A 16,118-nucleotide genomic window follows, 5' to 3' on the forward strand; every position below is an offset into this window, starting at 1 on the left:
GTGCAACCTTGTGTAGCGGTTGGTGTTAGTGTTTCGTTTTGAGTGGGTCGTTCCCTCTGAAAAACACGTTTTGGCATGAAACGGTTAAGTTTTGCGCGTTTGTGGTGCCCCCTATGGGTCGAAGTGGAAATGCTTTTGGGTATATGTTCAGTATAGCGCCCCCCACTTGTGGTTAAAATTTGGTGTTGACTGGATGTTTCGTTTGTGATTTATGGCTACTTCTTACAAAACGGGCTCCTCCCGCTAACTTTGGAACCCTGTTACGGAAGAACGGTATGGACTATCAAAATATCGTTTAAATATGTTTATCGCATGAGTCCATAGATCGTGTGTATTGATTTTTGTGACATTTGGAGAAAATATGTAGGAAAAGGAGCAAAAAGTGTGTTTTGAAGAAAATTCAAAATGGCGGAAAATCTATCCTGACGCAAATGGGCGTGGCCTATATGAGGAGATGCGTCATGACCCAAGGAATCCAGGGAAAAAGGAATTTTAATTTTCCGACCCACGGTTCAAGAGATACAGGCCGAAAGGTAAAGTGGACTGTTATAGCGCCACCATGAGGCCAACTGACGAAATAATTTTTTATTTAATCCTTGATATCATTATAAATCTCCTCTCCAAGTTTTGAAACTGTAGCCCCTATGGTTTGCGAGAAAAAAAATATTGAATGTGAGTTTTTGCGATTCCCATTATAAGTCAATGGGTAAAATTAATTCACTAATAAATTAATATCAATTAAACGATACAACTTTTCTCTTAGAAAAGTAATAGCACCCCATTCCCGGCCGAGCCGCACGTTTTGATGTATATATTGCGGCGGTGACGTAAATCGTGCGGCACTTATTACGTGCCGAACTTTGTGGCGAAACTAACTAATTAATTAATTAATGACTTAAGTATGGCGATTACAATAAGTGTTTTGCCATTGCATGGCAGGCACACTTAATTAATTGACTCAAAACTAATAACAAAATGAAGTATTTCCTTGTTTACAGACGGCTGAAAGTGTTCCACAAGTGTTGCGCTGGGCGTCCCCCCATGGGTCGCCTTGGAAAACAAGGAAGTGCTGATCAAATAAATCCATTTTCTGTTACTATGTCGTCTATTTCTCGCTTCAAATGTTTTTAAAAACATTCTTGACAGCAACATTTACTTGTAAATGACGCTGTGTGTTCGTTTACATGGCTGACATGTTGGATACGGTACTAAATTCACACAGTGCATCCTGACTGCAGCAGGTGCTCTGAGCCGTTGATGAGCAGCGGTGAATTATAGAGCGGAGCGGTCATTATACGCCTATAATTCACCGCTGATTTCAGCGGTCGACCAATCAGAATCAAGCATTCAACCAAGCCGGGTAATAAGAATATTTAAGCCCATTTTCCACTGGCCCAACTCCACACCACTCCACACCACACCGCCCACTTGTGCCAGGTTTTCCACTAAAGGACCTGGGTAGAGTGGTGTGAAAGTGGTACTAAACAGGGTACTAAAAAGTATCCACTCTAGAGTAGGTCTGAGCTAGGCCAAACAGGGCCAAACACTTCTTATAATGACTGATCACTCACTGACTTTTCATTTAGACCACCAGGATATAGTTGTAATACATGATAATAGATTCTATTGTGTTATTATAACCACTATTATAATCTATTATAGTGTATTTTATTAATACTTTATAATGTATTATAATCACAGTTGTAATCCATTACAGTGCATTATAATTAGGATAGTTGTAATACAAATGTATATTGTATTATAATCACAGTTAAAAGGGTCAATTTGTTTCTTACCGATAGGGGTACTTTTTTGTAATGGAAAATGTAGATATTTTTATGTGGTGCGGTGTGGTGTGGTGTGGTGCTAAAACTGCAGTCGAAGAAAGAAATCATGGTATTTTCTTCTTTAAAATCATAGTTTTAGGTCCGGGCCGACGGCGTGGTGTCCCGGGCGACCTAGGCTGCAATGCCAGCCTGAAAGCGTGTCGTGGGCTCGAGTCCCGATCCCGACGACCTTTGCTGCGTGTCACTTCCCATCTCTCATTTCCTGTCAGTCTACTGTCTTATCAAAGGGTCAAACTAAAGCTCCCCAAGAAATCCCAACAATCTGACCATTTAACAGGGTTATTTGGTTAGATGGGTTGGCCGGGTAAGGTTTTGAAATGTCCAAGTGCACCCTGATCCTGACAAGGTTGAGACCCACTGCTGTAGCATCTCTACATCTAATCTCTTTATATGTCGGATAAGAAAATATAAATGACATGTGGAAATGATTTGATATTACACTGTCACCGTAAGTTATGTGCCTGTTTATTCAGCTGAACAGCATCAGAAGCACTTTAAAATGCTCTGTCTGTTATGGTACTGGTGGTACACTGGAAACCTTCTGTTTGGTAATGACTTCATCGTCATCTTTGCACAGGATTGGGAGACAGACACTAGTGGTGGAACGGTTAATTGAACACATCGGTTTAATCAATTATAAAAAGTCAAGGTAATTGATTTGAATACAAAGTTATTGATTTGGGGAAACTGACATTTTACTTCCCTATATACATATATATATATATATATATATATATATATATATATATACACACACACACACATACACACAAAAATACCAGATCTGCCAGCTCAAACCGCAACATGTGATCTGAGCTTATAGATCAACTAGTTTAGGTAGTTTTGTGAAACAGTGTTGAAGGACAAAGTGAAAATGGGGCTTGAATGGTTAATCAGACTAATCGATTTAGTAGATAAAATAAAAAATAAATTATCTATTTTAATTATTTTTGCGACAATTCATTGATTTATAAAAAATAAGTGATTTAGCTAGGAAAATAATCGATAGTTGCAACCCGAATCGACACAGATCCAGCCAATGGGCTTGACACTATACTGTCACATATGGATGCATGATATTGTGCTTGGTTCTTCTGTCAATTAGTGACCGCCTGTCGAATCACTCTAGCGAACAGAATCAGAATTTATTGTCACATCACAGGTTGGGTGAAAGTGGGTGAAATTCATTTTTGTGCAAGCGCCATAGTTTTTGATGTTTTCAGAAAGAGAAGGGAGGGAGGGGAGGGAGAAAACAAATCAAACAATAAAGAAAAACTTCCTAAAACAAAATTCTAAAACATTCTAAAACATACATACACATGGCTGCATAAACTAAAATTAATGACTGCTCATACAGTCCAATCAGAAATCTACTCCGGACCTATTTGTATGCTTCAGCAAAATTATCGAAAAACAAGATGTCAGAAACAATGTGTGATATTAGTCAGTTCAGTCTTAACTGAACTGATTATCTGACAAAATAGACAATCATTAAAACGTATTGTTTATTCATACGCTTGTCCATCGACCTCAAAGGACAAGCCTATTGACCTCAATGCTCATTGACCTCAATGCATGCATTCCATCAAACTCCTGGCTCCAGTTTGCCTTCCAGTGCGTCTGCGGTGCTGTGCATGCCATGGCGTATAGATGAGAACACTAGTCCTTTCTGTATTCACAATAGCTTTGACAGAAAGTAGGTAAACAGCGATGTTCCTTCCACTGGTAGACGTTTATCCACCTGGAGTCCTCTGGACTCCATGCTGGCCTGATGCTGGCTCTACAACAAAGAGAGGACCTAACATGGCCGGCTGGCGTGTTTGTTTTTGCCCTAAAACTAGATGCAGAATAGATATTTTTAGGGCTTAACTCAAATCTTTGCTTCTGGGGGTCCCTGGGACAAAATATTTTGAGATGGGGGTCCGCGGCCAAATGCATATAATTTTGGAGGTCCTTGACATGAGAAAGTTTGAGAACCACTGATATAGCAACATAGGTTTTTTTCAGAAAACTGTTAGGATTTAGAAGACATTTGCAGAATTGGCCTATATCAGTGGTTCTCAAACTTTATCATGTCAAGGACCTCCAAAATGATACGTATTTGGCCGTGGACCCCCATCTCAAAATATTTTATTCCAGGGACCCCCAGAAGCAAAGATTTGAGTAAAAAGTTTTCACTCTGAATTTGGGTCTTGCCTTAAGCTTGATGCAGAATAGTTACACGCAGCTCAAACCCGTTTGCAAAGGAAAGGTCTCAACACGGCCGGCCGGCCCAGCTTGCAGGCGGGTGGCTGGAGGAATCTCTCGTCAGCGGTCCTGAGTTCTCGGTATGGGGGGACGGGCAGGGGCTGGGGTCAGAGTCGCTGTCCGTCGTCGCTCAAACCGACCAATCGTGCGCTCTCCTCCCACAGTCTCCTGGCCACTGCGTCGTCCCTGCCCTCTGGAGCCGGGGTCTTCTCCGCACAGTCGCTGGAACAAACACACAATCACTGTCAATGTGTCGTACAATCACTAGAATAGAATTATATAAATTAACCCATTCAGAACGGGTACACTATATTGTGTATCATTATTTTATGCTTTAACTATTGAAAAATAGCAGATATACAAGCTCACAGCGAGCTTGTAGATCTGCTATTTTTGAAAAATCGTGAAAATTAGAATTTTGACCCGATTCTATAATTGTCTTTTGAATCCTTCTAAGGTTTTTTGAAAACCCTATGTTTCTATGTCAGCAATCTGGCCAGCCATCGTCAAAGAAAAGGTCCTTTTCACTTAACTGGAGCTCAGTTAGTCTGTTCTTGAGAGACTACTATGTCAGTGGTTCTCAAACCTTTTCATTTGAAGGACCCCCAAAATGATATCTATTTGGCCACGGACCCCCATCTAAACATATTTAGTTCCAGGGACCACCCAGAAGCAAAATTTGAGTTACAAACGTTCGCTTTGAAAATACATATATTCAAAGATTTGCACACATTTTCACGACTTTTTCAAAAATAGCAGATCTACAAGCTCGCAGCGTGGCACTTGGTGCCGCGCTGTGAGCTTGTATATGATCTATCTGCTATTTTTCAATAGCTAAAGCATTCAATAATTCTAGGCCTAATAACGGTCGATTAGACGTATGGCGTGCCACCAAAACTGTGGGAGTAGAGTAGCGCAGCAAAAAAAGGTTTATCTCGAAAGATGGATGGAAATGCAGTCGGACAGGCACTATAGTCTGGTTTCCCTGCAGGGGCAACCAGACTAAGGCGACATTCATACAGGCACGTTTTATGACGATTAAAACGAATCCTATAACGTATTGTTGGAAAATACACAACGGTTGGGCATGTGTGAAGACGCATCCGTATTCTTTTTCGAATAAAAGAAACGAATGCAAATCCACAAAAAAACGGTGGTTTCGATGCGCTACCGCAAACGCTTCCCTGTTGGTGTGAATCCATCCGTCTCAAATACAGGCAATATATAGAGCCATGTGCGGGTTAAATCCATAGTTATTTATAAAAGGTTAAATCCCCCTCCAGACCGTCCGTTCTCATTAGATTTCTGACCATTCTGGCCGCCTCCTCCCCTCATTGATTCAATTTCTGATCACCGCTCCCTCGATCGCACATGGTGTATTATTTGAGAGGAGTTGCTCACAGTTAGATAAAAGGAAAGTGCCACAGGAGTCACTTGTATATCATATAGGCTATAGGCCTAATATAATATAGGCCGATGTGTGGGTCTCTCGCCCTTGCTCGCGCGCGCGGCTCTCTGTGCCAAATAATGTCCAAATGGAGACGCTTCATGCGCGGGAGCGCAGAGAGGGAACCAGCGGAGGGCAAGACGAGGGGCAGAGAGAGAGAGAGAGAGAGAGAGAGAGAGAGAGACGTTGATGTCCTCCTCTTCGTAGATATTCATATCTGGCTATTAAAATTATTTGCTGTCTGGTTTATTGCTGGTAGATTTTGCGAGTCCCTCCGGCCGCCGCTGGTTTTATTTTTTGATCGCCCGTTTACGATCGTCGACCGCAGATAAATAGGCTGACGCCTGCGCCTCAATTTTGCGGCGGTCCTGCGGTTACATTGTGAGTTGAACTTGAAGAATTAATAAACACAGGGAGATGGAGGGGGCATTATTATGCAGCTTGGATACATACATGTCCCATGGACAGACGTGGACGATTCCTTGTTTTGGATGACAATGTGCAGTGTGAGGGCAAACGTATCAATTAAATATGCAAGAATGTAGCAACTTCACCCCTCCCATTCGCACGACTAAACCGAATTATATTATGAGAATGTGGCCTAACTAAACATTTCCGACGGGATGGTGTTTTCCTCTGGTGTTTCAGTCCGAGTGTATCAAAGGGTGCGTTCGGAAATGCGCACCGGGTGTGTGCTCAGTGTAGTGAGTGCCTAAACCTAACCCTAATCCTAACCCTAACCTCAGTAAAACGATGCCTAACCCTTAGTTTAGTTTAGTTTATTTCAGTCATTCATTGTGGCATCATACACATTTTTAGTTGTGAATACAAAAAAAAAATTTACTCCACAAAAATAAAGCCACATTTCTGACCAAAAAGGCATAGGCTGAAGCAAACCCTAACCTTAACCTCAGTAAAACTATGCCTAAACCTAACCATAACCACAAACGGGGCGCATTTACGAACACACCCTTTGATACACTCGGACTGAATCACCAGCCGAAAACACTCTCTCATTTCCGACGCTGTACCTGAAGTATCGTCCGCTCAGGGCCTCCAGGCCCGGGGTGAGGCAGCAGTAGAGGGTGGTCTGGGCTCCCTCCCAGGGGGTCTTCATCAGGAGGAGGGAGGGGGCCGACAGCAGGGGTCCCAGGAAGGGCAGCCAGGTCTGCCAGTGTCTGCCCAGCTCAGTCTTTATGACGCCTGGGTGGAGGCTGTAGGACGTCACTCCTGTTCCTGTGAGGAGGGGGAGAAAGGCCTTCAAATCCATTCCTATAGCCTAGTGTTTCTCAAACTTTTCAGGCCGCAACCCCCAAAATAATCATATTTTAAGTGGGGACCCCCCCCACCTTAACGAGCACTAAGAGTTGAGGCAATACATTTTGTGTTGCGAGGCGTTGGGAGCATGTAGATCATCTATTTTCACAATTTCTGCCTCTGATATTTGACGATTTGGCCAATGTTTCATTTGTCATTTTAGAGTTATTAAAAAGTCCTTAAATTGTCACTTTAGAAATGTGCAGATACCCTCTATACACTTAAACTTTATGTTAGTGTGTTTACTGTTGAGTGAAAAAACAATGTTTCACATTAAATTAATCACATGGGGACCCCCCAAAATAATTCAGGACCGCAAAAAGTTGGTCAAAACCGTTCATTTCAGTGAACAAATCATTTCGTTCACGTTCACGGTGATTTGTTTGCATTCACCGTTCATGGCAAGATCGTTCTGTGAAAAACACTGTCGCGGGAGTCCTGTGTGCCGAGGGCTATTAGGGGGAGGTATGAACGAAAGCGTGAACATAACAGTTTAAGGAAATGAACGAATCGTTCAGGATTCATTCTTGTGATTCGTTCTTATGAACGACACATCACTACAGCCTACTGTCTGCGCTGACCAGAGCTATGGCCAACTTTTTTCTTTTTTTTTGGTCAATTTTCGTAGCAAGTTTTGGTGCAGATTGGAGCTCCTAGGGGCCCCAGTGTGGGGTCCGGGGACCCCTTAGCTGAGAGAGATATGAAGCAGGGACCCCCACTACATATTTTATAAAATTGTGTTCCAGATTAAAAATGTTCATAGATTTCTTAGACAGCTTAGGCTTGTTTGACAGTCATCGTGTTGAAGTAACGTGTATTTTCAGACATTTAACCACTTGAACCGTCAACAACTCTTTGGCTAATGTTCCACTCAGAATAGGGATGCTAAGGTTCAAATGGTTAATGTAAAAAACATGTTCCTATCACACAAAGATTTGGTGGCCCCCCTGTAGTAACTGAGGACCCCCTAGGGGTCCCGGACCCCCTGTTGAAGACCCCTGTACTAGACCGTTTCTATAGATGTTACCTTGCAGCCTGTGGGCTAGCTCTCTGGTGAACAGGATGTTGGCTAGCTTGCTCTGTTGGTAGCTCGCTAAGGAGCTGTAGGGACGCTTGGAGAAGAATAAATCATCAAAGTCGATCTTCCCTAGAGAGGAAAAAACACACAGAGACAGACGAGAAAGTATGACAGACAATCAAACAATTATGTGATGATTATTAGTAGGGATGGAGCTCGAAAAACGAGCCTATTACATACTCGATAACACATTAATGAGTACCTGTATCTAATTTATAAGCTTTGGGCTTATCAAGCCTGTTATCGAGCATATAGCGTCCCCAAACAATCAAGACAAGAGGCGATCAAGAAATTATTACAGTACTATTCCTAATATAAAGCCATTTAACACTTATTGCACACTAATGAATGGTTGTTTTAATCATAGGCAAACATGTTTTTGTCTTATTGTCATCTTCATAGATGGTTGGTCAGCCACAAACTCACAGTCACAACAACTGGCCAAAAATAAAAGATACCAGTTCTGTTCAGAATTTGTCGTCTCACATCTTTCCACAAAATATTAGAAAACACTCAATAGTGGGCGCGATAAAAGCCCAGCTCATTAAGCAGGATCGATAAGGAGCTCATTATCAATGAAAAGTTACGAGCTCCATCCCTAATTCTTGATCAGCGTGTAAATGATTACTGAAGAGTCTGAGATTATAGACAGTACATTTAGGTGGCAGTGGCAGTAGAGGCCACCAGAGGGCAGTAGGGGACAGTAGAGACGAGCAGTGGACAGTACACAGTGAAGAGACCAATGGAAAGAACAATAGAGATACTATATAGTAGAGCAGGGACACTCAAATAGCTGAACCTGTGGGCCACATTACAAACATGTTAAGGGGCCAGTTGATAAAATGACAACATTAACAACACTTGACAACATATTTTTTCATTGGCGCCTCATGTTGTCGATCTAACTGACACTGTTTTCTGGCAAATGAATGGTATTGAATTAGCATGAGATGATAAAATTAAAGTGAAAGCATCCGACCATTTTAGGTTCTCTGCATCAACTGTTTGGCACTTGCTGGGGCTCATCTTTGCTGCCGCTCTGAATGAATGCAAGCAGATTTCCCTTCCTGGATGATTGCGACCGTAGGTCACAGTTTACTGTCAGAACCAGCACAGCTTGTCCGTATATGGGTAACGCCTGACACTGGTTCCCCTGACACATCACTGTGACATCACAGTGATGTCAGATACTCAGAGCAGGGATAACGCTTTAGGATAACGCTTTACACTGTGTTTCCCCTGACACAGTACTGTGACATCACAGTGATGTCAGATACTCAGAGCAGGGATCTCCATATATGGGCATAAACAGGTGACATCACAGCGGTGTGGCTGGTTCAGACAGGGATCTCCATGTATGGGCATAAAAGGGAATGTATGTCCATGCCCATATATGGAGATCCCTGATGTCATCAATATTAAGCCCATATCAAACAGGACTTCATATGGGAATGCTGATATATAGAGGAAGACAGACCTATATTCATTCTGTCTGAGAAAATAATTAAAACAGGTATTCATTGATTGATTGGTGGGCCAGTAAAAATTGTGCCACGGGCCGGGAGTGGCCCGCGTGCCTGTGTTTGAGTATCCCTGAAGTAGAGTACTGCAGATAACTATTGCCTCCTCTGTGTGATGCTGTACAGTAGCTTACAGTAGAAACCAGTATTAAAAATGTACCTCCTTTGTGAGCGATGCTGGACCCATTAACCACCCTGTACTGCAGTAGAGTACAGTAGAAGTAAACCATTTACCATGAGAGGGAGTGGGTTGTTGGCTGGTTTACCACGCGAAGCCGAGTGCCACAACCCTGAAACAGTGGTAAATCAGCCAACAACCCACGACCCTCGAATGGTAAATTGCTTTTCTACCTCTTCTACCATATATAAGGTATCTATCATATAAATGAAAGAAAACACAGTTGCAAGGTTATTTAGTTACAATCATTAATTGTTTCAGTGGGCGGGGTCTCTGAGCCAACTCAAGGTTGTTGACTGATTTACCACTGTTTTAAGCCAATCAGAATCCAGTATCTGAACATGTGACCACAAAAAGTGGTAGAAACCAGTATTAAACATGTTATTACCTCCTTTGTGAGCGATGCTGGACACGTTGATCACCCTGCTGGGGGCGGAGCTCTTCAGCTTCTCCAGCAGCAGATTGGTCAGCAGGAAGTGTCCCAGATGATTGACAGCGAGCTGCGTCTCGAAGCCGTCCTCCGTCAGCCACTTAGGACACATCATCACACCTGACAGACAGACGGACAGACAGATTTAGGTCCATAGCTAGACTCGGGGATTAAATCCGCAGCGCACACCAATATCTGGGGTGTTTCCCGGAAGTTCTGAACTGCCTTCACTGAATGTGTGTCTTATATGAGATACTTCAATGGTTTCCAGTGGAAATAAGCTTAGTCTTTTCATGGATCTCCTTTTAGTAGACCTTGTACCAGTGAACGTTTTTTGAAGAAAAAGAAAAAAGAAATTGGAAAAAAAAAAAAGTTTTGTGAAAGGTATTGGTGATGCGATGACGTGGTGTATACGGACGCTCCCCGGGCCCTTCCCCGTCTGTCTTTCTCTCTCTCTCTCTCTCTCTCTCTCTCTCTCTCTCTCTCTCTCTCTCTCTCTCCTCCGCTCAGCTCCCCTCCCCCCTCCTCTGTAACTTGATACTCTGGTGACCAGTTTATGAGCACTGTCAAGATACTCCTTCAGGACTGGCTGCTCTGCGTGAGGCGAAAGGCGAAACTTTGTTAAATTGAAATAAATGCAGTTCAAAGAGTGGCATGTTTAAAATGTGTGAGGTGTTGTGAGAGAATGGAGCTAAACATTCTGTTTGAGAATTGCCACCACTTTGTGTTTGCTGAATTGTATGTATTAGATTGCTAGTCTGGCCAATTCAAATACTCATATCTTGAAACTAGAACTAATTTTTAGTTTGGAAATCACTTAACCAGCGTTTTGACGACTCTCCGACTTTGTCATTCACGCCGCGGCCATCGCTACGACGCTACACCTCCCCCTTATTTATTTATTTATTCGCGGATCTGCACTGATCTCAGAGATAGCCCCTATGGAATCATCAAGACTGAAATCAGTCCCCAGGACTGACAACTTTAACCCCTGTAGACATCTAATGCTGCATTCACACCATCAGCGACAAAATCTAGCCTAGCAGAGTCAGGAATTCTTCTTTTTTTAAAACATTTGGAAATGTTACATTACATAATCTAAACCTTATATACTTCACTGACTGGGAAGTATATCCCCCCTTACCCTCTACATCACATCTCCTAGCTGATCTACTCGCTCAGAGTCAGAATGCTTTTTGACAAATGTTTGCCGTATTTTCAGCTATTATGACCTGCCCAGACGCTATAGGGTTCATGTGGTTTAAAAAGCAAACTGTATTGCAGTCAGACTCAGAACCAACGCAAAGACTGTGTGTCAGGATTGGCTCCTATAAAACAGTGGCCGTGGGAGTTTGTTTTAACGGCCCTCCACGGCACTGTTCTAGACCCTACAATTGAATTCAGATGTCACCGGGCGCTTAGCAGTCAGTCAGCGAGCTGCTTTGGTGCTTGTGTGCATGACTGCCGCAAAATAAAAGAGTGACAGACGCTGCCAGCGTGCTTGAATTCCATCGGTCATTATTGCAGCATGTTCCAGTGTTTCTCTGTGAGACTTGTTTCAACTGATCTGGATTAAACTCTGCATGGAATAAATCCCCTGAATCAAACTATTCAACTCTCCTTAAAAGCGGTAATCCGTCACTTTTTATGTCCTATAGCCGGGATTGCATTTCTATGTTAAATACACACTGTGTTGTTCCTTTTCCCAGAGCCGGCGAGCGTTGTGTTTCAGTGTTCTCGGCATCCAACGTTTCTTTTTTTGTTTGTTTTGTTGGCAGGGCACTCGGTGGCCCAGCGTGTTTTTTTGCACAGACCCATTTTCATGGCTCACAACAAGTAAATATTCCTTTTTGTGTTCTTTTTATTATTTTAAAATAGAAAATAGTTTTGGAGGGGAGACCCTTTTTGTTGACTGACCAATCAAAATCCTGGGTGTGTCTGACAGCCCTGTCGTTTATGACCTGACTTTGAATCTTAACCATGAGAAGTCATTCATTAAAGTAATACTATAAACCACCTGTCTATAAGCGTTATAGATTTGCTATATCGTCTATGTCGGGTGGAAACCTCATATGTCCACAACTGTTACCTTTCAGGTCTCAAATAGCAAAAATAGCAGATTGACAAGCTCAAAACGCATCGCTTTGCATCACATTCTGAGCTTTAAGATCTTCTATTTTCTATGGGGCTTTTAAGCCGTGACATCATTTTGTAGGCAGAGGAGAATCTGCCCCCAGAGCATTTTCTTTCCCTCGCTATTTTCAACAGATCCGAGACAAAAATAACGACTAAAGTATAATTCTAACACTTTCCTTTCAACAACAAAGAGAAGAAAAATGTGTAAATAGTAAAAATAGTAAAAAGATTCACGGAAACTGGGGGCAGAAATTCTCCTCTGCCTACAAAATGATGTCATACTTAACAGCCCCATACTTGTGTGTGACGCTGTATAGTATGATCAAGTAGGGCAGGGGTCTTCAACATTTTCAGGCCAAGGACCCCTTAGCTGAGAGAGAGAGAGATGAAGCAGGGACCCCCTCTACATATTGTATAAATGTGTGATGCAGATTTTCATCGATTTCACAGATAGATTCATAGACTTGTTTGTCTGTACTGTGATGAGTCTATGTTGGATTTGTGTTAGTGTTTTTTCTTTTTAGACATGTAACCACTTAAATCGCAGATACTTAGTAAACTTGACCTTTCCCTCTGTACTTGGTACGCTCTTTTTTTTAACCTCTACACTAAACCTATTTGACGAAAATAGCCGATCTGCGAGCTTGTAGATCTGCTATTATTGGAAAAAGTTCTCCTCAGAATAGGGTTCAAGTTGTTAATTTAAAAGAATTATCCTATCACACAAAGATTTGATGGCCCCCCTGTAATAACTATGAGGACCCCCTAGGGGTCCCGGTGGACCCCCTGTTGAAGACCCCTGAAGTAGGGCATTATCTTTTGGTTTGCCTGTCTTGCCAGATGCCGTGCCGCTCGCTCACATGGTTTCGATCCCCAAGTCTCACCAGCGTTGTTGATGAGGATGTCCAGGCGCTCCTCGGTGCTCAGGAACTCTTTGGCAAACTGCCTGACGGAGTGGAGAGACGCCAGGTCCAGGTGTCGCACCGCCACGTTCCCATTCCCCGTCTGCTGCCTGATCTCCTCCGCTGCCTGCTCAGCCCGCATCAGGTCCCTGCACGCCATGATCACCCTGGCACCTGAGGGTATAACGTGGTTAGAAGATCTCATTGAATGGAGTTGAATAAGCTATGCATTATATACACATATCCTCGGTGTTAGTTAAATGTAGGGTATGTGATATGTTAAAACAAAACAAAATTTGTTAACACATGAAATCTAAAGTGGGTGTTTGTTCAGTAACGGGGGTCTCTCCAGCTCTTTAATAAACAGAATATGCATTTTCACCAGGGTCCCCATTTTCAGCCAATCAGCATAGAGAGAGTACACTTTTTTCAGTTATCACCTTACATTTACAATTGTGCTCATTTCTTTGTGCTATTTTTTTTTGTTATAGTTAAAGCATATAATAATGAAGTTGTTCCAGGTTAAGTGGTTCCAAGGTTACGGGTTTTGACGGTGTTTTCCCCAAGGTCCGAATTATGTCTAGGGTACCAAGCAGAGGGCCACAACATTGCAGGGGTGACGGTGGCGTTTCCGCTACTCCAGCAACAGCTCAGATATCGTCACTGTCGGGCAGAAACCTTGTATCTCCAAGTTTCAAATGTGTACGTTTTTTGATAAAGCAAAGCCCTGCTTCATCATACAAGATCGTCGCACAAAACTAGTGAAAACAGCAGATCTACAAGCACACAACGCCTCGCGATGGCGAGGCGTTGTGTGCTTGTAGATCGGCTGTTTTCACTAGTTTAGTACATTTTTTAGATGATAAATACAAAACGAACGGTTTTGGCGTTATATCGTCTAGACGATATACTAGTGTTGTTGCTGCTCTTATACTACCATTATTACTGGGGTTGGTGGGGGCCAGACAGTAGCCCCCCGCGGGCCACAAATGGCCCGCGGGCCGCTTATTGGGGAACCCTGATGCTGTGAGCTTAGCCTCGTAAACCACCAACTTCCGTAAATCCAGAAGGATCCCATAAGATTGAGAACAAATGACAATGCGTTTTCCGGAAGTTGGTGGTTTACGAGGCTGCTGTGAGCTGGCAGTTCACACACCTCTTCTGGCCAGGTCTCTGCAGGTCTCCTTGCCGATCCCAGTGTTGGCCCCCGTGATCACCACCGTCTTCCCGTCCAGACGCACCGAGCAGCGACACACTCCTCCCCGGATCCACCACCGCAGACCCACCACGACTATACCGACACATACCACACACATGCACAGCACACACACACACACACACACACACACACACACACACACGCACGCATGAATTCTTGTGAGGACATCAACATCTATAGGACAGTGGTTTTATGAATGGCATTTCATGCGGGGAGAACACAGCTTGTAGATCTACTATTTCAGTGCCCACACACCAGCGCATAACTACTTATAAATCATCAGCTCTAATTCCAAGCCCTGATCTCCAATAGCCTCTGAATCCTAATTCTAACCCCAAACCTGAATCTTTTCCTGATTGTAAACCTAATTGTAAAACTCTCTTTGAACCATGAAAGTACCATTTCTCAAATTCTACTACACAAGTGGGGACAAAAGTACACGCACACATTCATCCTCCCTCCCTCTCACTCGCTCACACGCACACACGCACGCACGCACACACACACACACACGCACACACAAGCGTGCGCACGCGCGCGCACACACACACACACACACACACACACACACACACACACACACACACACACACACACACACAGTAACAGTAACCATGACGACAGAATGGTTTCACTTCACTTTTAGCCTATAAACAGAAACACCACACAGTAGTCAGTGGGTTGCACATGCTGTATAATCTATACATGTAATATATAGTCCATAGGGGGTGCAACAGTTAAACAAACAAAAAACTGATTTAATAACAATACATAGCTGATCTACAAGCTCACAACGCATGCAAAGCAAGTTGTGTGCTTGTAGCTGTTTGCTGTTTTGCAGCTCTTTATGCACCATAGAAAACAGGGCTTAAGTCTCATGTGGCAACACCATTTCATAGTTATTGTATGTCTTTAAATGTCAAGATGAATTGAATACATAGGGCCACAATGGTGAAAAGGCCCTTGGGCTTTTATCCTTAAAGGAGTAGTTTTTTCTATTGATTACTCATGCCATGGAGAGTAGAGTTCAATAATATTTTTAGTTTTTTGTCACATTCCTAAGACATAAATGTGATAACAATAAATTTACCCCCATTCATTTCGGATGGTGACCGGGTCACCATCCGGAATCAATGGGGGTAAATTTACTCAAATCAATTTTTTGTCTTAGGAATGTGACAAAAAACTAAAAATATTATTGAACTCTACTCTCCATGGCATGAGTAATCAATAGAAAAAAGTCATTTTGGGGGTGAACTACTCCTTTAAAGCTTCATTGTAGGCCTATATAGGGGCTATACATAGGCCTACAATGACTTTATTAACAGTTTGTAAATAGTAGGATATAGCCTACTATTTACAAACTGTTAAAAAAGTCATTGTGTATTTTAAAGCAAAATTTCAGCAATCCCATTAAAACATGTTTTTATCCCCCAAAATGGGATTATTCAACTAAACGAATAAATAGCATAACTGTACATGTAGCCTACAGTATAAAAAGATAATCCATATAGTTTCAGCCCAAACAATAGACAATCTACAAAGGCAAAGTGCACTACAACACAGAACACACCGACTTATTTGTGTAGCCCAAAGGTCAAATTAGCCTTCATGATATTGGGGAATGAACAATTACCTCAACTAAGAAACAATCAGTGTAATATCTCATTTGGCTGATCAGTTGTAACACTTTTAAAGCCAGTTGTAGTGACATTTCTGTTCGTATAGTTACTGCACTCTGCCTTGTAGGGCAGAATAGCCGAGGACTACCTGCTGTAGATATGTTAAAGACCCATA

At 42.6% G+C, this 16,118-nt stretch overlaps 1 protein-coding gene across 1 annotated transcript; it reads right to left on the reverse strand.

Moving 5' to 3' along the window:
- Window positions 1–4,201: 4,201 nt before the first annotated feature.
- Window positions 4,202–14,385, reverse strand: LOC308300313 (retinol dehydrogenase 13; the record flags this gene model as incomplete). Its single annotated transcript, XM_080744131.1, has 6 exons — window positions 14,259–14,385; window positions 13,085–13,276; window positions 10,023–10,184; window positions 7,886–8,005; window positions 6,573–6,777; window positions 4,202–4,316 (listed from the first exon to the last, which is right to left on the reverse strand). Exons 2-6 carry the CDS (start codon window positions 13,260–13,262, stop codon window positions 4,202–4,204), a joined length of 780 nt encoding a protein of 259 aa, XP_080600257.1. The 5' UTR covers window positions 13,263–13,276; window positions 14,259–14,385.
- Between the last annotated feature and the right edge of the window lie 1,733 nt (window positions 14,386–16,118).

Source organism: Nannobrachium achirus (assembly GCF_963921795.1).
Source record: "Nannobrachium achirus genome assembly, chromosome: 2".
Taxonomy (NCBI): domain Eukaryota; kingdom Metazoa; phylum Chordata; class Actinopteri; order Myctophiformes; family Myctophidae; genus Nannobrachium; species Nannobrachium achirus.